At 43.1% G+C, this 25,038-nt stretch overlaps 1 protein-coding gene across 1 annotated transcript in view; it reads right to left on the bottom strand.

Annotated features, from left to right (window-relative positions):
* Nucleotides 1–16,475: 16,475 nt before the first annotated feature.
* The window catches only part of LOC124544960 (probable E3 ubiquitin-protein ligase ATL44), a 51,933-nt gene continuing 43,370 nt past the window's right edge, over nucleotides 16,476–25,038 (bottom strand). The window contains exon 3 of the mRNA XM_047123710.1: nucleotides 16,476–16,930. Within this exon, the coding sequence (XP_046979666.1) occupies nucleotides 16,895–16,930 (36 nt within the window). The 3' untranslated portion in view covers nucleotides 16,476–16,894. The remainder of the gene's footprint in view (nucleotides 16,931–25,038) is intronic.

Below are 25,038 nucleotides of genomic sequence, written 5' to 3'. Positions count from 1 at the left end.
AAGATCTGAGATAATACTATGCATGCATGCATGAGAAACGGTATTAACTCTGATGCATAAATGACGAGTGGACATTTGTACACGGTACAAGATCTTAATGGTAACACTCGTAGGAAATATGGACCAACTCTTCTCATCCATTTCTAGTGATAAGAGTGCAATTTCTGAAACTACTGTAATGCCAGTAAGTGATTATGATGTAGCTGATCAACTCTGATTCTGAAACCAACAGCCTTCCTGACAGTGAACCATTACCAACCTCTGTTGTAATGGAACCATGCAGAATAATGAACCTGCTGTGACACCAGTTGTTCAGCAAGAAGTCTACAATATTAACAGTGTAACAACATAACTCACAGATTATTAAAAATCAAAGAGACTTAATCTTATGTTGTCCCTACCTTAGATTGGTAGTTAGTGAAATAAAATGTTTGGTTTGTATGTATTACTGAACAATCCAGTAACCTAACATGAATGTATTGTAAATTTTAACAGTAAAGGAAAAAATTCTATTAACTTGAATAAAATTTGCAGGAAAGAATGATGAATGAAATAAAACCTACCTTAATTGCTTTTAATGCCAACTGAGAGCTCGTGTAACAGTTTTCAAGTTTGTGCACATCACCAAATTCCTCCAGATACTTGGGGATGCTGTCTAGAGCAGAGTGACACAACTGTAAAGTATTATTTACCTTAAATTCTTGTTATCCTTTACTATCTTGTTTGTGGCAAACACACAGATAAAGTAAAATATCATTTATCTTGTAATTCTTGTTCTCCTTTGCTGCCCTCTTCTTGGCCATGGATTAAATAAGCTCAGTGACACTGAATTTGCAGTGCTACACAGGCAACCACAGAAGTTCAATTTTATCATCAACTGATTGCAATATATAATCCAAAAGGCATTCTTGTAACCTGAAGTGCAGTCGCGCGTGTTCCAGTAGCCCTGTTTTTGTAAATTCCTCTATTGACGTTACTGATGGAAGCTCTACGTTATTACTTTCCTTCCATTCAATAATAGACTCCTTTGTCCATTTCACAAATTGATTTTGTGATACTGGATTTATTATCGTATGGTATGGAGCCTGATGTATAACAATTGCAATTGCAGATCTGTTGGTAATTTTTCAAGATCACTCCTGGACTAGATTCTGGCATTAATCTGAGTGTTAATCTGTATCTTTTTGCCCAATAAAACATAAGCCTGTGTTCTGCACGAACCTCTATTTGTTCCGAATGTGTCACATTGTAAGCCTTTTTCCACGCCCAGACAAAGTTTGAATTCTTCTTTCCAGTCATTACACTCTTCAACACTTCCTCTGTGATAGTTGTATGTGTTTCCTGGTGCAAGGCATTTTAGTTCCTACTATCTACATTTTCTGGAATAATTTGCACCATACCAGATCTCATAAGTGCTGTTTAACTTTTCCAGTACGGCTACTAGTCTACTACTGTTGGAAATTCCTTTTACATGCTGACATCTTGGATTTTCCTTCCAATGACTCTTTGTAAACTCACCCAATGCAAACTTCTGTCATCTGCCAGTACTCGTTTTTCGTGATATACAACATGAAATTTCTCTTTATTCTCTGAAAATTCGATTCACTACACGTTCACATGCACAATTGCCCACACCCTGTTCTTTTCTGGGCCCCAAATTATGCACATGGTCTGATCACCATGGAATTTTCATAATTCTGTAAATGACGCAAAGTTTCACACATATAAAATGCAGTCCTATCTTAGAAGATGTGACAAACCTACTAAAGAGACAGCCTACATTACACGTGTCTGTCCTCTGCTGGAATACTGCTGTGCAGTATGGGATCCTTACCAGGTAGGGTTCACGGAGGACATCGAAAAAGTGCAAAGAAGGGCAGCTCATTTCGTGTTATTGCACAATAGGGGCGAGAGTGTCACTGATATGATACGCAAGTTGGGGTGGCAGTTACTGAAACAAAGGTGGTTTTCTTTGCGGCGAGATCTATTTACGAAATTTCAATCACCAACCTTCTCTTCCAAATGTGTAAATATTTTCCAGAATGAGATTTTCACTCTGCAGCGGAGTGTGCGCTGATACGCAAGGTTCGCAGGAGAGCTTCTGTAAAGTTTGGAAGGTAGGAGACGAGGTACTGGCAGAAGTAAAGCTGTGAGTACCGGGCGTGAGTCGTGCTTCGGTAGCTCAGTTGGTAGAGCACTTGCCCGCGAAAGGCAAAGGTCCCGAGTTCGAGTCTCGGTCGGGCACACAGTTTTAATCTGCCAGGAAGTTTCGTGTAAATATTTTGTTGACACCCACCTACGTAGCGAGAAATGATCATCATAATTAAATAACAGAAATCAGAGCTTGAACGGAAAGATTTAGGTGTTCCTTTTTCCCACGTGCCATTCGAGAGTGGAATGGTAGAGAAGTAGTATGAAAATGGTTTGATGAACCCTCTGCCAGGCACTTAAGTGTTAATTGCAGAGTAACCATGTAGATGTAGATGTATGTGAACACTGCAACAATGAACAACAAAATAGAAGTACTGTTCAGAAGTCTGGCAACATTTTATATGCAAGCATGTGACGAACAATCAAATAAATTAAACACATGATGATGGTGCTTTATGCATAAGTACTATAAACATAACCTGTGAAATGCAACAACACAGCTATCAATTTACACTTTTGTTCTTTGTTCTATGTATCATCATTAGGCAAATTGCGGCAGTCTACAAAAACAACTGGGAAGCAGTACCCCCTTGCAGGTATGGGGGTTAGAATACGCCCGAGGTATTCCTGCCTGTCGTACGAGGTGACTAAACGGAGTCGCCCACTTTTTGGCCTTATACATTATGGTCCCCTTTGACAGTTTGATCTCCACATTGTCCGAATTTTTCCACAGTGCGGGCTATTTGGAAGAGGACGGCTTATGTGATGCACCATATATCCCTCATGCATTATGATATTGTGCATCTATTATTGTCATGACACTGCTGCTCCACCCATATTCCAGCTATCTGGGCAAGAGCACCTTGCAGGATGCATAATCTCCATCGATTGTCCGCTGTCCTGTTTTGCCCCCATGACAATAGAAGATTTCCATGCATGCAGTATCCAGCACGGTAGCCAGTCTGTCATGTGAGGCCATTTTGTACCCTCTTGGTCATAGCCCCGTAACAGCACAGCGATCGCACTGCCGATGCCTGAGCTGCAACCTCCCCACGTATGCCAAGGAATGGATGCCTGTCTTCTTGGAGCATTGGGACTTCTGGCAACAGCCATCATGCCAGGTGTCCTTTGCTGTGGCTAGATGGCACCCATGGGGAGAGCCCCTGATCGGAGTGAGTGGGATCAGGGTGGATGCCCCGCAATGAAGTAGACTAAGTCCTATTTTGCTGGGGACCAAATGGGAGGAACATAGGGCTACACAAAGAAGGCAGCCATATTCGTCTCATTAATTAGTGTGCAGCAGAACTGATGGAGACTCCTTTCTGGCTGCCAAGCCACTCTTTTTTGTAGAACACCAGGAGGATAAGTTTGATGAAGTGGCTGCACCATCCAAAGTGCACAATGGGTCAATCCTGATTCAGGCAGCATCTCCAGCTCAGTCATGAGTGTTACTCACATGTGACAATCTGGGTAATATTCTTGTTTCAGTCAACCCCCATAAAAGCCTCAACATAGTCCAGGGGGATTATTTTTCATCATGACCTCCTGTTGCAGTCTGATGATGAGCTACGTGCCAATTTAGAATGTAGGGTGGCATGTCTATAGGGGACCTAAAGACAACGGGGTTGCTACCAGTGCCTTCATCCTGGCCTTTGAGTGTGTTTTGTTACCTGAAAAGGTCAATGTGATGGTCTACTGATGTGATGTCAAACCATATATCTCTCACCCAATGCGGTGCTGTAAGTGCTGGAAATTTGAGCACGTCTTCCCAGTACCACTCTAGCACCACATGTCGAGACTGCGGACGTCCACTGCATCCGAATACTCCATGTGCCCCTCCTCCCACCTATGTCAACTGTGGAGAGCACAGTACTCCCAAAGGAGAGGAAAATTATGGAATACAAGATCCTAGACAGATAACTTACAGAGCAGCTACACTGAAATATGAAAGGTTGCACCCCATTCAATTACTCTCATCTTGTGCTGCTGCCATGACGTCGTGCCCCTCATGGCCATCCAGTTCCATTCCATCCCTTGCCCCCCTCCAACCTTAGTGGTTGGGGGCACTTCTTCCATTACTCCCAAAACTTCTACTTTGGGGGCAATGCCTTCCCAAACACTCGGGACATTAGTCCCCACACCCTAACCAGAGAAGCAACAGCCTCCTCCAGCTCCTCTTGCACGGAAGTGGTCTCTCAGGACTCTCTCTTCCAAGGTTTCTACAAGTGTCAAAGAGGACGCAGCCAGTGGCTGAAGGAGCCACATGCTACTGGTCAAAGGGCTTCATGCTTTTACTCTGTCCATGATGCTACTTCAGGGAAGCCCTCCCAGCAACCCCTAAAGAGCAGCAAGGGCAAACCGATGAAGAAGAAATCAGTTAAGAAATATGAGACTCTGGTTCTGTCTGAGGACAAGGTGGACAGTCTATTGTCCTCCGAGGACCTAGATCTTGCCGACATTTCAGACACAATGGCTGTGGATAACTGCATTAAACCGGTGGTGGCAGGTGACCCTGATGTGTAAACTGCCTCCTTGGTCCCTTCATGCCTTCCCAGACAACCAACAGTGTCATTCTCCATTGGAACTGCTGCATTTTTTTTCTCCCATCTGGCTGAGTTATAACAAATTTTAAGCATTACAGTTGCTTTTTGTGTTGCCCTTCAGGAAACCTGGTTTTCCGCAATGTGGACCCCTGCCCATCGTGGCTATCGGGGGTACTACAAAAACCATACTGACTGTAACAGAATGTCAGGTGGAGTCTGTATCTGTATCATTACCTTGGTCTGTAGTGAACACCCCCCCCCCCCCCCCCTCCCACCCCCAAAATCACCTTTAGAAGGTGTGGCTTTCATCGTGAGGAGAACGCAGGAAATTAATATCTGTAACATCTACCTTCCTCCATATGGTGAACTGCTGCACTATGTATTGGCTGCACTAATTTCCCAACTCTCCCCATCTTTTCTACTTCTGGGTGATTTTAATGCCCAATACCCTTTGTGGGGTGGAACCAAGATTACTGGCCATCGTAAAAATATCGAGGATCTACTAAATCAACTCGACCTTCACCTCCTAAATACAGATGCCCCCACTCATTTCAGTGTGGCACATGTCACATACTTGGCCATTGATTTCTTTGTTTAGAATCCTACCCTTCTCCTGTCTATCCACTGGAGAGCTCACGACAACTTCTGTGGTCGGGAATCTCCGTTGCATGGCAGCATTGATGAGGTGATCCACACCATCACTACCACCATTGTTGCCGCAGCTGTATTGGCAGTCCCTTGTTCCTCAGGTTGCCTACGCAAAGCCTTGGTGTTTGCCAGAAATCACTGCAGTCATCAGAAACAGTAGGCGGGCCCTCCAACATTACGCTGATTGTCCTGACACATCCCCTGCACCAGACTGCATCCATTCCCAAATAATTAAACATCTGTCAGCAAATTACCAGCGCCACCTCCTTGCCATCTTCAATAGCATCTGGAGTGTTGGCAAATTTCCTTCACGTCGTTCCAGTGCTAAAACCTGATAAAAACCCACTAGATGTGAATAGCTGTCGTCCTATCAGTCTCACCAAAGTTCTGTGCAAGCTGGTCAAACAAATGGTAAGCTGGCAGTTTTCACTGAGGTCACTCCACTACTGACAACTTTGTCTACCTGTAGTCTGCCATCCAAACAACCTTTTCCTGGCGTCAAGAGTGTTAGTGCCATCTTTTTTGACCTGACGAAAGCCTACAATACCACTTGGTGACATATCTTCATTACATGCATGAGTGGGGTCTCGAGTCCCGCTCCTGACTTTTATATGGAATTTTTTGTCACTCCATACTTTCAGAGTTCGAGTCAGTGCTTCACACAGTTTGCCCCACATCCAAGAGAATGGGGTCCCACAGGGCTCTATACTCAGCGCCCCCACCCTTCCCCCCTTTTAATTGCCATTAATAGTCTTGCAGCTGCAGTGGGGTCATCTGTATCCCCTTCTTATATGCTGATGATTTTTGCAGTTCCTTCGGCTCCTCTTCTATTGGTGTGGCTGTATTCCGACTGCATGGAGCCATATGAAAGGCGCAGTCATAGACCCTCGCTCACGACTTCCAGTTTTCAGCCATCAAAACTTGCCGTCATGCACTTCTGCCATCATCGTACTGTCCATCCACATCCACAACTTTACCTTGATGAACAACTACTTAATGTGGTGGAGACTTACCAGTTTTTGGGACTGGTCTTCAATGCCCACTGAATTTGGCTTCCCCATCTTCGTCAGCTTAAGGACAAGCGCTGGCGGCATCTTAATATTATTCGATGCCTGAGTCACACCAACAGGGGTGCTGATTACCCTACACTGCTACAGCTGTACAAAGCCCTTGTGCAGTCCCGTCTTGACTAAGGGAGCCTGGTGTATGGTTCAGCAACGCCCTCAGCGTTGCAGCTGATGGAACCTATACACCACTGTGGAGTTTGACTTGCGATGGGAGCTTTCCGAATGATCCCAGTGAAAGCCGCCTTGTGGAAGCTGGGGTTCCTTCCCTGCAGATCAGGTGACAAAACTGCATGTGAATTATACCGCCCACGTTCATAGTTCGCCTCACCATCCAATTGACCGTCTCCTTTTCCCTAAATGGTGATCCATCTACCACAATGACGGCCCAGATCGGGGATTCCAATTGCAGTCTGTGTCCAGTTGTGCTTACTGAAATCGAGACTTAACTTCTACCAACTTTCCTGAGGGTCCACTCCTGTATACCTCCATAGTCCATGCCTCGGCCACAGCTTTGTCTGGATCTACTGCAAGGCCCAAAAGGCTCAGTTCCACCTGAGGCCCTCTGCCAGCGATTTTTCTCTATTCTTGATGAGATCCAGGGCTCAGAAATAGTCCACACTGATGGCTCAATGGTCATACTGGTTTGGCTTACGCTTATGTTGGACATAATGAACAGCTCTCCTTGCTGGATGACTGCAGTGTTTTCACTGCAGAATTGGTAGCTAGCTCTCACACTCTTTAGCATATCCACTCCTGCGCAGGTGAGTCCTTCGCCATCTGTAGTGACTCTGTAAGCAGCCTGCAAGCTCTCAACCAGTGCTTCCTTCACCATCCTTTGGTAATGACCATCCAGGAGTCTCCTTGAGATTTAGTGTCCTTCATTTGGACCCCAGGACATGTCAGGATCCCAAGCAATTAACTTGCTGTCAGACTGACCAAACAGGCTACCAGGTAAACCAACTCTTGAGATCGGTCCACCAGAGTATGATCTCCGATCGGTCTTGCACTGTAAAGTTTTCGGGATATGGGATACTGAATGGTGCACACTCTGGAGACAATCCATGCAAGCCTCTTGCGGGGACTCCGTTGCCCTTTGCTGTCTCCGCATTGGCCATACTTGATTAACTCGTGGTCATCTCCGCTGTCGCGAGGTGTTGCTATGGTTCCCACTTGACTGTCATCCACATATTGTTGGACTGCCCAATTTTAGCTGCCCGTCACACTGCCAATAGTGTTTGGAGACAATGCCTCAATGGCTGATATAGTTTTACATATTATTTGTGAGAGAGGTTTTTATCACACAATCTAATGGTAGGCGTTTGACCTTCTCCCCCAGGCTTCCACCTTTCACAATGGCTGGCTCATCCTTGTTTCTTCTTGTGATCAGCCACCCCACTTTATCTACTATATTCTTTTAATACCTTCTACCACTTTTTTCCTTTCAGTGCATTTTCTCCCCTTTTGTCTTGCCTCTTTCATTTTCTCTTTCAGTATGTTTCCCAGTTAGTTTTGCGCCTTTTTTACTTCCCAGACTCTTTTGGGAGATGGTTTTCTCCGTTACCTGTTTGAATGTGGAAAGACCCTGCAGTTTGGGCCCTTTCTCTCCGAACCAACCAATCTGAAAGTAGTGAAAATCCTCTTGTAGTACAAAATGGTTATATGTACATACTGTGCAGAGGCTATTGTTAACATAAATAGGTTTCATTTCGGTGACTCTTTGAAGCTGAGACTCTACAAAAAATATTAAATATTATCACGTATGTCACCTCTCTTCAACTACAATATTCATACACCAAATAAAAGTAGACACTTCTAAGATTCCAGCAAGGGACAAAACATCGATGTTTGTCTTAAGATGTAACTACAATGTAACCTCAAATTTAGGTGTCAGTCATTATGAAATGGATAATGCAAGCTATCTTTTTGTGTCATATAATGTATCTTCTTGGCAGATACCTGTGACTCTGCATTAGCTGCTTGTCTCTTGTTTGATTACACAGCTCTAACGATTCCAAAAATGTGACAATTTTGTAATTGAAAGCCGGATGTTCTACCATATTCCTTTTTTCTTGCATCTGTCCTACTCCACTCACTCACTCCTAATGATCCTCGCTGTCTTTCTCTGACCACCTTATCAGGGACACAGTTGAAGAACAAAGGGGAGAGTGCCTCCATGGACTCCAGTTTTGATCTTCAAGCACTATGAAAGCCTACCTTAGATGTTGTGTTGCTGAAGGTCTGTTTCCTCCAAAATTTGAAAATTTTTGGTGTCCACTGAATCTGAGACTTTCGTCAAGTCTACAAAGGTGATGTGAAATTTTTGATATGTGATTACATTTCAGATTTAAAATTTGTTCCTCATATGATCTGCCCTTTCCGAGTCCTCCTTGGCACTCAACAATTTCTGCTCATTTTATGCTAATATGAAAAAGTGCACCATGAAGGAATTATCGGATTGGGACGAAAATCAGTAGATGAGATGTACATTGAGGTGATAAAAGTCATAGGATACCTCCTAATATTGTGTTGGACCTACTTTCGCCTGACTTAGTGCAGCAACTTGATGTGGCATGGACTCAAGTCGTTGGAAGTCCCCTGCAGAAATGTTGAGTCATGTTTCCTCTACAGCCATCCATAACTGCGAAAGTGTTGCCAGTGTAGGAGTTTGTGCACAAACTAACCTCTCAATTATATCCCATAAATATTCAATGACCTTCATTTCGGGCGATCTTGTGGCCAGATTATTCACTCAATTTGACCGGAAACCAACGTGAACAATTGTGGCCAGCTGACATGGTGCTTTGTCATTCACAAAAATTCCATCATTTTTTGGAATCACGAATGGCTGCAAATGGTCTCCAAGTAGCACAACATAATCATTTTCAGTCAATAATCAGGCCTGAGGACCTAGTCAGTTCCATGTAAACACATCCATCACCTGCTTGCATAGTGCCTCGTTGACAATTTGGGCCTACGGCTTCATGGGGTCGGTGCCACATTCGAAATCTACCATCAGCTCTTACCAAATGAAATTGGGACTTATCTGACCAGGCATGGTTTTCCAGTTGTCTAGGGTCCAACTGATACCGTCACATGCTCATGAGAGGTACTTCAGATGATGTGCTATCAGCAGGGCACTCTTGTCAGTCGTCGCTGGCTACCATAGGCCATTAATGCCAGATTTTGCCACACTGTCCCAATGGATACATCCATCACACGTCCCTCATTGGTTTCCATGGTTATTTCACACAATGTTGCTTGTCTTTTAGCACTGACAACTCTACGCAAATGCCACTGGTCTTAATTATTAAATGAAGGCTGTCGTCCAGTGCATAGTCTGTGGTGTGAGGTAATGCCTAGAATTTGGTATTCTCAGCACTCTTGACATATGGATCTCGAAATATTGAATTCCCTAACAATTTCCGAAATGGAATATCCCTTGCATCTAGCTCCAACTATCATTCCGAGTCCAGAGTCTGTCAATTCCTGCCATTTTATACTTTGTGTCTGCAATACTACTGCCATCTGTATTTACATATTGTTATCTCATGACTTGTCACCTCAATGTACATGTGCAGACAAAAAAATGATTGCAACTGAAGAAAAATTGGATGATTTATGCAAGAGAATGACCTTCACAAATTAAGCAAGTCAATAACGTGCTGGTTCACCCCTGACCATCACGCAACCAGTTACTTGGCTTGGCATTAATTGATAGAGTTGTCAGATGTCCTCCTGAGGAATGTAATGCCAAATTATGTTCAACTGGCGCATTAGATCATTGAAATTCTGAGCTGCTTGGTTGTATCCCAGTTGGGGAGAGATCTGATGAGCTTGCTGGCCAAGCAAGGCCATTATGGGCAGAGTTCTCCAAGCAGCATGGAAGTTTGAAGATCTAACATGTCAGGTGGACAGAATTTAAAATGACATACCTCAGGGGGAAATCCAGCAACTCTACCAGCTGAGTAACTGCTTGCATAAGGGCCAGAAGTGGACAACTGCATTATTGACTTGCTCAATTTGTGAAATTCTCTCTCTTTCATGAAATACATTTGCAGTTGTGAATGTTGGCAGCCATCAGCCATATAATGGAATGACAACAATGAATATTTATGCCAGAGCAGGACTCGAATCCAGATTTACAGCTTATTACACGCATGCATGTCGGAAGGAACATTGCATCATACTTCTGAACAACACAGGTACTGCTGTATCATGTCTCTCTTTCTCTTGAATAAATCATCCAATTTTTATAAAGTTGTAATTTTTTTTTCTGTAGTTGTACATAACATCCACCAATTTCTGTCCCATTTGGATAATTCCTTCATGGCGCATCATTTTTAAGAATCTGTCAGTTCAATGATAACTTTCTCTTTTAACATACTTCAGGAGTTCTACAATGATCCCACCATCCCAAGGAGATTTACTGTTCTTAAATATATTTATAATGTTCCTTATGTCTTCTGCAATTTGGTAGTTCTGAGTTGTAATTTAATGTTGAACGTCTCAGTTTAGCAGATCTTCAGAGTACTTTGCGACAGCTGGTATTTTTCCATGTCACCATGTACTAACTTTCAACACCAACTGACTCTCACTTACTGACACTCTGTTTCTCCTCCTGCAGTTGACCACATGTATCTCCTTTCCCCCCAGGTAAACTGTTTCCTTTGCAGGATACACGTACACTATGTGATCAAAAGTATCTGGACACCTGGCTGAAAATGACTTTCAAGTTTGTGGCACCCTCTATCAGTAATGCTGCAATTCAATATTGTTGGCCCACCCTTAGCCTAGATGACAGTTTTCACTCTCACGGGCATACGTTCAATCAGGTTCTAGAAGGGTTTCTTGGGAAATGGCAGCCCATTATTCATGGAGTGCTGCACTGAGGAGGTGTGTCGATGTTGGTTGGTGAGGCCTGGCATGAAGTCAGTTTTCCAAAACATGCCAAAGGTGTCCTATAGGATTCAGGTCAGGACTCTTTGCATGCCAGTCCATTACAGGGGTGTTATTGTCATGTAACCATTCCACCACATTATGAACAAGTGCTTGATCATGTTGAAAGATGCAGTCACCATTCCCGAATTGCTCTTCAACAGTGAGAAGCAAGAAGGAGGCCTGTGATGTGATACTGCCATGCAAAACAACAAAGGGTGCAAGCCCCCTCCATGAAAAACACGACCACACCGTAATACTACCGCATCTGAATTTTACTGTTGGCATTTCACACTCTGGAAGATGTTGTTCACCTGGCATTTGCCATACCCACACCCTGCCATCGGATCGCCACATTATGTATTGTGATTTGTCGCTACACACAATGTTTTTCCACTGTTAAATCGTCTAATCTTTACACTACTTACATCAAGCAAGGTGGTGTTTGGCATAAACTGGCATGATGTGTGGTTTATGAGCAGCCACTTGCCCATGAAATCCAAGTTTTCTCACCTCCTACCTAACTGTCGTAGTACTTGCAGTGGATCCTAATGCAGTTTGGAATTACTGTGTGATGGTCTGGATAGATATCTGCCTATTACACATTACGACCCTCTTCAACTACTGGCGATCTCTATCAGTCAACAGACGAGGTCGGCCTGTACGCTTTCGTGCAGTATGTGTCCCTTCACGTTTACACTTCACTATCACATCTGAAACAGTGGGCCTAGGGATGTTCAGGAGTGTGGAAATCTCACGTACAGACATATGACACTAGTGACACCCAATCACCTGACCATGTTTGAAGTCCGAGAGTTCCACAGAGCACCCCATTCCGCTCTCTCCCAATGTCTAATGACTACTGAGGTCGCTGATATGGAGTAACTGGCAGCACAATGCACCTAATATGAAAAACATATGTTTCTGGGGATGTCTGGATACTTTTGATCACTTAGTGTATCTCAGAGCTGTCATTTTGAATGCCCTTCTCGGCATGTGTCTATCACCACACGATTACCCAAACAAACAATCCTAGAAGAGCATTGGGTGATAGCCATGTTTTTGTTAAAGATGTTTAAATTGATAAGATATTTGTTGTTTTCTGAAAAGCTTTCCTTGCCATTGGCAGTCCGCATTTTATATCTTTAATTTCGCTGTTCACGTAGGGTCTCATTTACTGCATTTAGTGCCTCATTTCCTAACCTGATTCCCTAACATCCTCTGATTTTATTTGTCTGCACAACATTACCACTGTTTTAATTTGCTGATGTTCACCTTATAACCTCTTTTCAAGATACTATGAATTCCATTCAACCTGCATCTGACTGTTACACTGCCAATGGAAGACCTTTCTCCTCACAGAACTTTAATCAACTTTTTGAATTGCTCTTTGGTGTTATTTACATTTTGTACATAACATTCAAAAGGTTTTTCCCCTAAGCATACAAATGGTATCAATGTGGATCAGGCTTAACCAAATTTTAACAAAACTTGTCAAGATCAATGGGTACACAGCAAATTGTGTAATTCCTTGGCTTATGAAAAGGTAATAAACTGACCTGGTAACAGCACATCAATTAATGGAAAGTACAGTGTCCCATTCAAAAGAGGTCCCCACAAACATAGTAATTCCTCCGAAATTGCACCGTGTAACTTTTGACGTGGCAACACTGCAACATCATTTGATGCAACAGGGTGTTTCTGTGCATCACGGGGGCTGGAGCTCAGTGTTTAGTGACAGTGTATTGCTATTCTCTTGAAGGAGTTTCTTGTGAGACAATATTGGATTAATGGTTCCATCAAGGCATGTCAGTGAATTTTTATCGAACCCTTTGGTGACTAGCAAATACCATCTAAGTGCTGCATACAAAAGTTAGTGAGCAAGAGTGGTGGAACAGTGTCGAATCTTCAGAGTGGGGGATTGCTGCTCTTATTGGGAAAAAAAGTGACTGATGTGAAACAATTGCTGACCTCTCCTGCAATTCTGGTCAACGTTTTATCTCAGGAATGTGGGACGTCATTTTGCTGTTTATTTCTGCAGTTTATTGCTCAAGCCAGGAATATTGTGGTACAAATGGTTCAGTGACGAGGTGGGGTTCCACACCTTTGGCTATGTAAACTCTCAGAATACATGTTTGTTGTGTAACGAAAATCCACATGCATTTGTCGAGAAATCCCTACATTTACAAAAGATTGGCGTGTTCTGTGTAATGTCACATCGCCGGCTCAATTTTTTTCGAGTCTACTGTGACAAGTGAAGTTTGGATCAAAATGTTTCGGGAATTTGTGAACTAGTTGGACGATGAAAAACTTGCCCTCTGCTGATACCAACAAGATGGCACAATACACTACATGTCTCGAGTGACAATGGCTGAGGTCTAATCATTTTTTCCCCCGCAGAGTGATTCCAAAAAGACTGTGGCCCCCAAGGTCACCTAATTTAAGACTACATGACTTCATAATCTGGGGTGGCCTAAAAGGCAAGGTCTACACGAATAAACCACACAACTTGGAAGATTTATGAGCGATCATGATACTTTAAATCTAGGCAGTAACTCCAGAGGTTCTAGCAGCAATTTTTGAGAACCCGCAGTGTTGTGTTCAACTGTGTTTACAAGTCACTTCTAGCACCTTTTGTGATTCACCTTTACTTTCCTATGAACAAGGTATGGCATGTCGATTTTTATGCAAAGCCTTTAACAGATAACGAAAACAAGGTGAAACTACGTACAGATGACATGAGGTTGGGCGGCCACCCCTCAGTAGTAGATGCCAGATGTAGGTCAGGCAGACTGGTAAAACAGGAGAGACAGGAACCTGGGTGGAACTAACATCAGACTTTAATGCTGGTCAGAGTAAAAATGTGTGTGAACACACAGTACACTGAACACTCCTAACGATAGGTCTTCGCAGCTGACGACCCATGCATGTGCCAATGTTAATACCACGACAGCGGCAACTATGACAAATGGGCGTGTGACCGTTGGCACAGTGGCAGAGTGCTGCATGGTCTGATGAATCACAATATCTTCTTCATCATGCCAATGGTAGGGTGCGAACTCGATGTCTTCCAGGGGAAACGCTCCTTGACACCTACACTGTGAGGCATACATGAGTCCAGTGGAGCTAGCGAAATGCATGATGATGGCCAAGGAGCATCATACACTGGTTGCAGACAAAGTACACCCCTTCATGATGGTCATGTGGCATTTTTCACAAGGCCAGAAGTGAGATGGAATGGTTCGAGGAACACAGTTACGAGTTCCAACTGATGTGCCAGCCCGCAACTCGCCAGATCTGAAACTGATCAAACACACCTAGGATGTGATTGAACATGGCATCAGAGCTCACTGGATCCCCTCCCCGGCATTTATGGGAATTAGGTAACTTTCGTGTGCAGATGTGGTGCCATCCAGTGAAGTACAAAGACCTCATTGCTCCCTTGCCACAATGCGTCGTCGCTGTTATCAATGCCAACGGTGAACACACTGGCTATTAGGTAGGTGGTCAAAGTTCTGGCTGATCAGTACATAAGAAAAAAAATGTTCACATAAACCATCTCTTCCTATCCAGAATTCAGAGTGGAATCTTATTATGGTGCACAAGTCTACCACTTTGCCAGTAAAGATCAGGCATGTATCATTAAACCTCCACTAATCAGAAACAAAACATTTACCAAACACTTGAACTCTGGATTGTAAACCTAGTTAAGATTAATTTTCATATTTAATATGTTTTTAAATTCTGTAGTATACAGATGGGTGTTTTGAATCTGTAAAGGTCCATAAACAATTAGTACGCAGCTGCAAATAGAAGAAGTAGCTCTTTTTTAATAAGTAACTGCTTTCCTCCTCTAAAGCTGTCTATAGTCCAAAGGTTTGAACACATCACTTTACTAACCATGGTCCTACACATTTTCAACATTAAAGATTAAATGGCAAATTGTAGGACCAACTGGGAGTTCATAAACCATAAAAGGTTACTGAGAAACGTGAGATAGGAAATTTGAATCCACCAATATTTAAGAAGAAAGTAAGAGTACCTTATTAGCAATTCTAATAATTTTTCAAAATGTTTGGACTCTTGAATACAATTTCTATTTAACACTGATGTTCTCTCTCTCTCTCTCTCTCTCTCTCTCTCTCTCTCTCTCTCTCTCTCTCTCTCTCTCTCTGTGTGTGTGTGTGTGTGTGTGTGTGTTTTTAAAGCCGTCAACTTCTTGTTAGCATACTTTACAGAAGTTGCTTGCAAAGGTGACTGCTTCTTTTGATTAATAACTTAACTCATTCCACATCCCACAAGGTATTTACAGAGTACAATGTGTGAAAAAAACACCATCCGGCCACCAAAGGTCCCAAACAATGGAAGAAAAACAGTTACATCAAAGAAAGACAGGGCCAAAATTTACAACTCCTCTGAGGATACATCAATCCAAGGTGTTCAGTCATTTATTCATAACAATGTGAGGTCAGATAGTGCTGGACACTTACTATGAATGCAATTGGTGTGTCCTCCAGTCTTGCAACATTACACTTTTAATATCTTAAATTCAGACAAAGGCACAGTTCAAGTGACATTTCAGAACAATGATATAGGTTTTAGAGAGAGAGAGAGAGAGAGAGAGAGAGAGAGAGAGAGAGAGAGAGAGAGAGCGCTGGTTATGGTTAGCCATCCTCCCTTTTAATGCAAGTATCAAGTATGAAGGCCTGTTCACACATGCAAACGCTACGGATTAAGTTACGAGAAACACTCATATCTCCAGATCTGGCCTTTTACAAAACTTTTGTGCTGGATGCAGACAATTTCTGCTTTAACTAAGGAATCCCTAAGGCATGACCCCATCGTTAGTTAACAGAAACAATGTTGTGTTGTTGCAAAGGCATCGTGGTCTACTGCTGGGAAGTAATGGTATTAAAAGAAGATTTACAGATGATATATAAATACTCATTATCTAGTTTCAAACTGTTTGAGTAATGGATGCTATGCATTGTTGCAAAATATGCATTTGAAGCCCTTAGTTTCAATTTTAGACAAATTATGAGGGTTTTAGATTCACTAAAAGTTATCTTTTTGTACTAATGCAAACAAAGAATCTTATTTTTTCTTATCTGGTAGCAATATGTCATCTTAATAACCAGAGAGGAAGCCTTTAATAAAACTAATATTACAATTATTTTGAAATACAATTCAAATATCTCAGAATAAAATTACCAGTTCCATATGACACATACAAATAGTAACTAAAACTTTGTTACTTTCTATACAGTTACAGCTGTATTACAGAATCTATCTCTAAATAGTGACTTACTTCCTAACAGTTTATAGCATTTTTACACACACATGTTGGTAGAATTAATGTTTTTAAAAGTTTGTATGCCACATTTGTGAGGAAAAAAAAAAAAGAAGAAATTAAGGAACACTGATGAGCAGCCCAATATAAATGTTGTAAACAAGTATCACATTATCAATTTAACACAAGTATCACATCAATTTAAATTCATGATATAAAACATGAATTTTATCACTCCAGATGTCAAGGCACTTTGTTTCTCACGCAGGCTTCATGCATAAAGGACAGACCCGTTTCTGGAAGAAGGAAAAAAAAGAAATGATAATATAGTATTAATTTCAAGGTGGAAAAAGAAACCTGCAGACAAAAATGTGACCCATGAACTGTTAAACTGTCACTGCATTTGAACAGAACATAAAAATAGTAAGGGTCGGTAAAGCTGAAACAGTAAGAAGTACTTATCCAAACAGAGAACAAACAGCGGTTAAACATTGCATACCTCTTTTTTGCAATTCTGAAATCACAAACTGTACTTAACATAACTGAATCTGAAACTTCTAACTTGTGCCATAAGATGCAATTTCTACTATCAAGTCTCAGACCATCTTGTTTTGCAGAAGTGAGTAACAGTCACAAAAACTGAGATTAAACATGTGAAATGGCAATGTATAGCTTACTAAAGAAATTTATGTACAGAGCCCTAAGGAGGATTTTGACTGTAATTTTAAACTTCAAAGGAAATTGTCATTTTCACAGAAAGGGATTTGGTGAAACTCTCACTCCAGTATCAATATAAAATCAATTTGGTGTTACTGTCTGGGTCACATTTCTTAACCTTTTGTCAGTCAGAAAATAGTTCAGCATCATCATCTTTTCAACTATTAAAAGGCCTAGTTAAAGTTTTAATTATCACCTCAATGGAAAAAAAATGATTTGGTATGTATTTAATTTGTATGTACATGCCTACAAGTTCAGGTACACATCAAAATTTGTGCAAAAGTATCTTAGTATGTCATTAATGGAGCTGAAACAATATGATGCATCACATTGACAAAGTGGATAATGAGCTGTGCTGTTTTACTTGGACTCCTCTGCTGGCATACTATGTTACTGTGGGTTTCAACGTGTACCAGGCCAGCAGACATGTATCTGCAAACAAATGAAAAAATTACAGAATTTTTTTTTAAGATGATGCTTAAAACTTAATGAATACCCCAATATTTATCTGCAAACTCAAGTTTGGATTCTTATCCAGACATTTCCAATATGTCTTTGGAAGGAAGAAACATTTCTCTGCTCTTCTTACAACACAATGAGCAATTTTTTTTTCTCTCCACGCGCAAGAATTATGATAGATGTTTTAACCTGTACAATATTTAGTTTGTCTGGCATTTACACCAGTCTCAATAAATGAATATTGCTAATGCCTTTAAGATGTCCCCCCCCCCCCTCCCCATTGCTTTGTATGGAACCCTCTTTGCCTGCAAATGTACATAATTGCAAGTGTTAGTTCACTATTTAAAAGTTGGTCACTGAGACAGAAAGTGAAATTTAAATGGACATAAACTTAAAAACTATTTTGATGGTATTCATTTACAGCTCCTAGCAACTGATCACTGAACTTTAGAAAAAGGGGATGGGTTCTGAGGAATCTGATGGCCAGTAATTTTGCAAGCCACATATCATGTCATCAATGAAAGTGTTTCATACAACCATAAGAGAATTTAAAAATCTATAAACTGAATTAGAAGCAGATTACAATGCAAAATGGTTGTACTAAACATTGTGAAAGCCCTGCAGATTGATGTGGTTGGTATCCTGAGAGGATTGTATTACATTTACATGCTGAGAAAACAGACATCTGTCAACCACAAAAATGTATAGGAACCAATTGTTCAGGTAAATTGATAATTTTGAGAAATATGGATGTACAACATACTGCTCAATGTTAAAGAAAAGTAGCATCCAGTTTTACCATTTAGTCATGCAATATTTTGATTCCAAGACAGCAAACCTCTTTTCCAGCTTTAGACACACATTTATTTTAAATAAAAAACTATTCTGTATCAGTTAACAACCTGTAGTCACCACAACAGGCTTTACAGAACATGAACCTTCTGAAGGTAGAATGCTAAAGGTTGATACACCACAACAATCAGTTTCTTATAACAGTACGTGTTCAGAAAATAAAGCCTCCTAATTCTTTCTAATAATGGAATCTAAATTATAAGACATTGTTACCTGTTATGCAATGTTAATATTAGTGCTTCCTCAACATTTCTTCACCTCCCATTTGCAAGAACGTGAAGTAATTGGGGAATATCTCAAGTGGAGGACTTAAAGGAAGCATATGGTCAGAGCTGAGGATACGCAAGTCCATGCTTGCATACAGTATGAACAGGAAACATCAGCACAAACAATTCACACCCTGATCCATACCAATTAAATACTGAAATGAAATGAATAAATAACTTTGCTGGACTGCTATTAATTAGGGTGTGTAAGTTGCCTTATTTCATAAATATACCTGGAACAGGTAAGAAGAGCCAGCCAACGAAACTTTTTGAACATTATGATCAATGGTCACCAACAATGGCCCAGTTCTCACTGCAATTCTGTGACTTCTGCCACCAATGTTTGCACCTCATTTTTGTTTCATTCCATCTCAAGACCAATAGAAAGCTGGATGTATGGAGTGAGCTTTGAGCGAGTCATGCTGAAACAGTTGCACTTAGAGGGACAAGCCTTACATTAGTCTATTCTGAAACACAACACAGATGCTAAGTACACAGTCAGTCCAGTGGCTTATTGGTTACCCTCTTGTCTGGGTTGTTGATTTTGTTTGATATCTAAGATGGCTTTTGCTAACTGCCCATGCCACACAATTGCTGGATGTAGACTGGTCACGGAGGATTACATACAGTTCACTGTATCACCATGGGCCCATGCAGCAATCTGTACTAATATCATTAGCATCCACTGTGAAATGGATTTTCCTCTAGCAAGATGCAGCTGACTCTGCTACCACCGAATTTTTATGTCATACCAGCCCTCTACATCAACATCAAAGGCATTGCCAGACAAAGAGCACAACATATTAGAGAAGTCCCACTGCTGAGACTCAGATTACAGCCATTGGTTTTGCCATGAGGATACTGCACCTACTCAGTAGAGAGGAATGTTCCACATTCTCATTACATGGATAAGCATAACCAGTTCAGTTCAGGCTTCCACCATCAAGTGACCAATATCCACAATGTGCACACTGGGAAATTCGAGAACAAAGGGAACAAACACTGGAAGTTAAGTGGGCAACTATTTTCTTTTAGCTTAAAAGCTACTCCAGGCGGATCTGTGAGCAGAGCACAAATCAAGAGGAGGGGAGGGGAGGTGTTCATGGATGTGTCCTAACAAAAGCCTTCAGTAGGGCATGATGAAGTTTGCAAGAGACTCAACGTGGACTGCTGTTGCGACTCTGTATCCAGGACTCCACTGAGTGGAGTCAAATCCCCCCCCCCCTCCCCACGCCCCTTTGGAAAAAGGACTTAATAGATTGGATGCTCAGGGAAACTGCAAACTTTGATTGCATGGGAAGAGTTGTTGATGTCTGTTTTGAAGGGGGGAAGGAGGATACTTTAAAAGAGGCTATCTACATGACTAATCCAAAATACAAGAGTTGTGAGCTACAGTTTTAACACTAGTGGGACTACCATATACTATGCACGATTCCCATAGTGTACTCATGATAAGGCTTTGGACAGGTGCATAAGGTTGACACAGTCCGTGCACCAGGAACTGTTGCTGAGGCAGGAGTAGTTCTCGAGCTTTAATGGTAATTTCATTTTAATTGTTGAATGTAGGGGAACCATGTCAATCCTAGAAAAGAGAACGTTTCTGTCATGAGGATCTTTGAGAAAGGTTTTCAATGCAGGCAAAAAATTAAATTTGGAAACTATGTGCATGAGCTCTACTTACGGCACAGTGCTCAATATGCAACCTAGTTAAAATGATCTCGCAGCGGGAGAGCTGAGAGGAGGTCATCCAAGCTGCTGGGAGAGGCTTAATAATGCGGAGTTTATTCTCCTGAAGGGAGGACCAGTGGTGATGCCAAAGTGATACCGCTTCCTGACATAATGGCGACACTGAGATCATCAGAGTGAATGTAAGAACTAGCGGGCTGAAGTACAAGGACTGCAGCCTTAGCAGCAGCCTCGTTTCCTGTCAGACTGACATGACCTGGAACCCACATAAACATCACAGTGGCTCCATCAAGTGTGAGAAAGTGAAAGCTTTCCTGGACCTGTTGCACTAAGGGATGGATGGTGTACAGCACACAGAGGCTTTGAAGGGCACAGAGAGAGTGAGCAGGTGACAATTGAAAAGCCTCTATCACTGGATGTGCTCCGTGGCCTGATACAGGGCAAAGAACTCTGCTGTAAATACTGAGCACTGTGCCGGAAGCCAATATTGAAAAATGCTGGCGCCAACGACAAAGGCACACCCAACAACATGGTCAGTCCGAGAACCATCAATGTACGTACACAAAGGTACTGTCGTGAAATTCTGTGTGAAAGTCATGAAACTGAAGGCAATGGAACAAGGCTGGTGTAGTGTCCCTAGGAAGCGAATGAAGGCCAAAGGGAACACAGGCCGTTGCATGAAGCCAAGATGGTGAAAGGTTCACACCCACCAGGAAAGTTGCAAGGGACATGAAGTTAATCTGCTGGAATAAGAGATAAAACCGAACTCCAGGAGGTAACAGAGAAGAAGAATGCACCCTGTACTGGCGATCAAAGGAGTCATCGAAGAAAAGGCATAGGATGGGTGGCCATGCATGGCAGACAAACGGCATGCATACCTGCTAAAGAGAAAGGCATGACGGTAGGACAGCAGTAGTTCAGACTCTCTACCGGGCTAGTAGTCAAGGTGCCAGTTTGACACCTCAAAAGAGTCAGAACGATAAAAGGGAAAAGGCTAAAAAATGTAAAAGTGCAGTCGTGTCGTCAATGGTAAAAACAAAAATGAGGGAAGTCAGCAAGAGAATGACCCCAAGGCCATGCTAGAGGCAGGAAATATCCCACCTCTGAAGCAGTAGAGGCAAGACCACCTGCTATTTGAACGTGTTCAACCGCTACAATGTAGAAGTGCGTATGGGAAAAGGAGACTAACCAATTCTAAAAAGAGATAAGTGAAAACAAAGTAAAAGGGGAAGAAAAGAGGATCTTGGCCAGGGAGGGGAGTCGGGAATCTCCAAACACAGCTTACAGTGGGAGATACCCCAACCCTCACCGCCCCGCCCCAACACCAGAGTGAGATTAAACACCGTAAAACTGAGAATAAAAACCAATTTCCCAGAGGAAACTTGAGAACCAGTTCGACTATCTGGGAATCGTTAGCCAACATTACAGGTAAAGTGCGGGGAAATCTGTACTTAGAGCCAAAAGGAGGGGGCATTCCACCAAAATGTGGGCTACTGACTGGAAGGCTCCACAACCACAAAGTGGGGGCAGCTCATTACACAAAAGAAAACCAAGCGTCAGCCTCGTATGGTCGATGCGGAAACGACACAGTGTGGTCGAGTCTTTTCAGGAGAGGCAGACGGAAGAACGCCACGGGCCTGGTGTCACCTTAATCACACGAAGTTTATTAGACAGGGAGGTAGCCTCCCAAGAGTTGGCCCATGATTGTGCGAAGTGGGATTTGATGCGAAGCCTCAAATCCGCTGCAGGAGGGGCTACAGAGAACGGGGTAAGTGACTGCTCCCCCAGCCAAACGATCAGCAAGCTCATTACCTGAGATACCCACATGCCCAGGGACTCAAAGAAAGTCAATGAAACAAGCAGCACGGTGAAGATCAGCGAGATGGTCATGGATGGCCGAGACCAATGGATGGTTGGAAAAACAGCGGTCAATAGCCAGAAGGCCACTCATTGAGTCCATACATAACAAAACGCGGTTGTGTTGGGACTGTTTAATAAAGGTAAGGGGCCTGGGAAATTGCCATCAATTCTGCAGTAAACACCCCACATGTAGGTGGCAGGAGATGATTTTCCATGCCAACAGAGGACATGAAGGCATATCCCCCACGATCAGCAGATTTACAGCCATCGGTGTAAAAAACAACAGCATCCCGAAACTTCGATAAAATTCGGCGGAAAAAGCAACGGAACACCATCGGGGGGATGGAATCTTTTGGACCTCGGCGTAGATCCATCCGAATTCTGGGCCCAAGAACTAAGCGGGGGAGGGGGGGGGGGGGGGGCATGGAAGACAGGACTAAGAAGGAAGCCGAAAATCACAGCGAAGAGACGCAAGGCGGAGCCCAACTGGTAAACCCGCCTGAGGGCGGGAATCAGGTGGGCGACGTCCATGTTCTGGGAACAGGATAGAATAGGAAGGATGAGTGGGAGAGGAATGGACAGCGATTGCATAAGAACCAGAAGCTGGGACTGCTGAACAAAAAGGGGGGTGGGGGGGTGGGATCCCAGCTTCAACCACGAGACTATCAACAGGGCTAGTAGGGAAGGCACCGGTGGCCAAACGGATACCACGATGGTGGACTGGATCCAGCAGGTGCAGTGTGGAAGGAGCAGCCGAACCATAAACTTGACAACCAAGTCCAAGCAAGACAGCAGTAAAGCACGATAAAGGCGAAGAAGGATGGAGCGGTCTGTACCCCAAGAGGTGTGGGCAAGGAAGTGAAGGACATTGTGTTTACAGAAACATCCTACCTTCAGAAGTCTGATATGAGGCAGCCAAGTGAGCTCGTTGTCGAAAAGACCCAGGAAACAAAACTGTGGGACCACAAGTAATCGTCGTGCATCGAGATGGAGCTCCGGATCATAGTATGGCGACGGAAGTGGACCACCCACGATTTTAAAGGAGAGAATTGAAACCCATGTGAAAGGGTCCATGCAGAGGCACGCCGAATAGCTCCCTGGAGCTGCCGCTCTGCAGAGGCCATCGAAGACGAACTAACCCAAATGCAGAAATCATCTACATACAGAGCAGGGGCCACCGAAGGAACAACGGAGGCCACAAGTCCATCAATAGCAATGAGGAAAAGAAGTACACTCAATACAGAACCCTGTGGGATGCCAGTCTCCCGGGTCCATGGACAACTAAAACCAGTACCAACCTGAACCCTGAACGACCGATGGAACAAGAACTGGCAGATAAAAATTGGGAGTGGGCCCCGAAGACCCCACTGATGAAGTGTAAGTATGATGTGATGGCACCAAGCCATGTCATAGGCCTTGCAAAGGTCAAAAAATAGTGCAACCAAATGGTGGCTCTGGGAAAAAATCTGCCGAACTGTGGATTCCAAGCGAAGTAAATGACTGATCGGAGACCGGCCCTCTCGGAAGCCACACTGGTAAGGGGACAATAGATCCCGAGATTTGAGGACCCAATTGAGCCAATGGGCTACCATCCATTCAAGTAACTTGCAAACAACATTTGTCAGACTAATTGGCCGATAGATTTCAACAAACAGGGGGTTCCGATCAGGCTTAAGCACAGGAACCACGATGCTATCCCTCCACTGAGAAGGGAAGTCAACCTGGAGCCAAATATGGTTAAACACCCACAGAAGATGTTGCCGTTGTTGAGCACTGAGATGTTGAAGCAGTTGGTTATGAATGGAGTCTGGGCCAGGGGCTGTATCATGAGAAGAAAGTGCGGAAAGAAATTCCCATTCAGTAAAAGGTTTGTTGTAAGATTCTGACTCACAAGGGGTAAAACATAAGGCAGAAGCTTCGCCCCGCTGTTTCTGGTGAAGGAAAGCAGCCAGATAGGAGGCTGATGCTGATCCCATTGCAAAATGGTTCGCAAGATGTTCCGTGAGAATCAGTGGGTCCGTACAAAGGCCATCCAGGAGGTGAAGGCCTGGGAGGGTGGACTGCCGATGGCAACCTTGGAGAGAGCGAAGTGTAGCCCATACCTGTGACGTAGGGACAGTAGAACCAGGGCGAGAAACAAAGTGCTCCCAACACATCTGTTTGCTCTGTTTGATTAAGTAACAGGCTTTAGCACGAAGGTGTTTAAAGGTAATAAGATTGGCAATGGATGGGTGCCTCTTAAGGTGTTGCAGAGCTCGACGGTGATCACAGATGGCAATGGCAATGGCCGTGCTCCACCACAGACTTGCGGGCAGCAAAATGGTCCAGATGAGTGCGGTACAGCAAAGCTAGCAGCGCGAACAATCACATCAGACACGTCACATAGATATCATCAATACAAACTGACAAAGAGAGAGAAAACACTACCTGTGCAGTGTATAGAGGCCACTCGGCGCGTTGGAAAGACCAACGAGGTAACTTGTCCATTGGGGAGTGGGAAGGGAGCAGAGAATCAACGGGAAATGGTCACTATCACAAAGGTCGTCATGTGGTGACCAGTGTAA

This window comes from Schistocerca americana, chromosome 1 (assembly GCF_021461395.2).
Source record: "Schistocerca americana isolate TAMUIC-IGC-003095 chromosome 1, iqSchAmer2.1, whole genome shotgun sequence".
Taxonomy (NCBI): Eukaryota; Metazoa; Arthropoda; class Insecta; order Orthoptera; family Acrididae; genus Schistocerca; species Schistocerca americana.
Note: the sequence above shows the minus strand (reverse complement) of the source record. Positions and strands in the feature narration are given on the sequence as shown.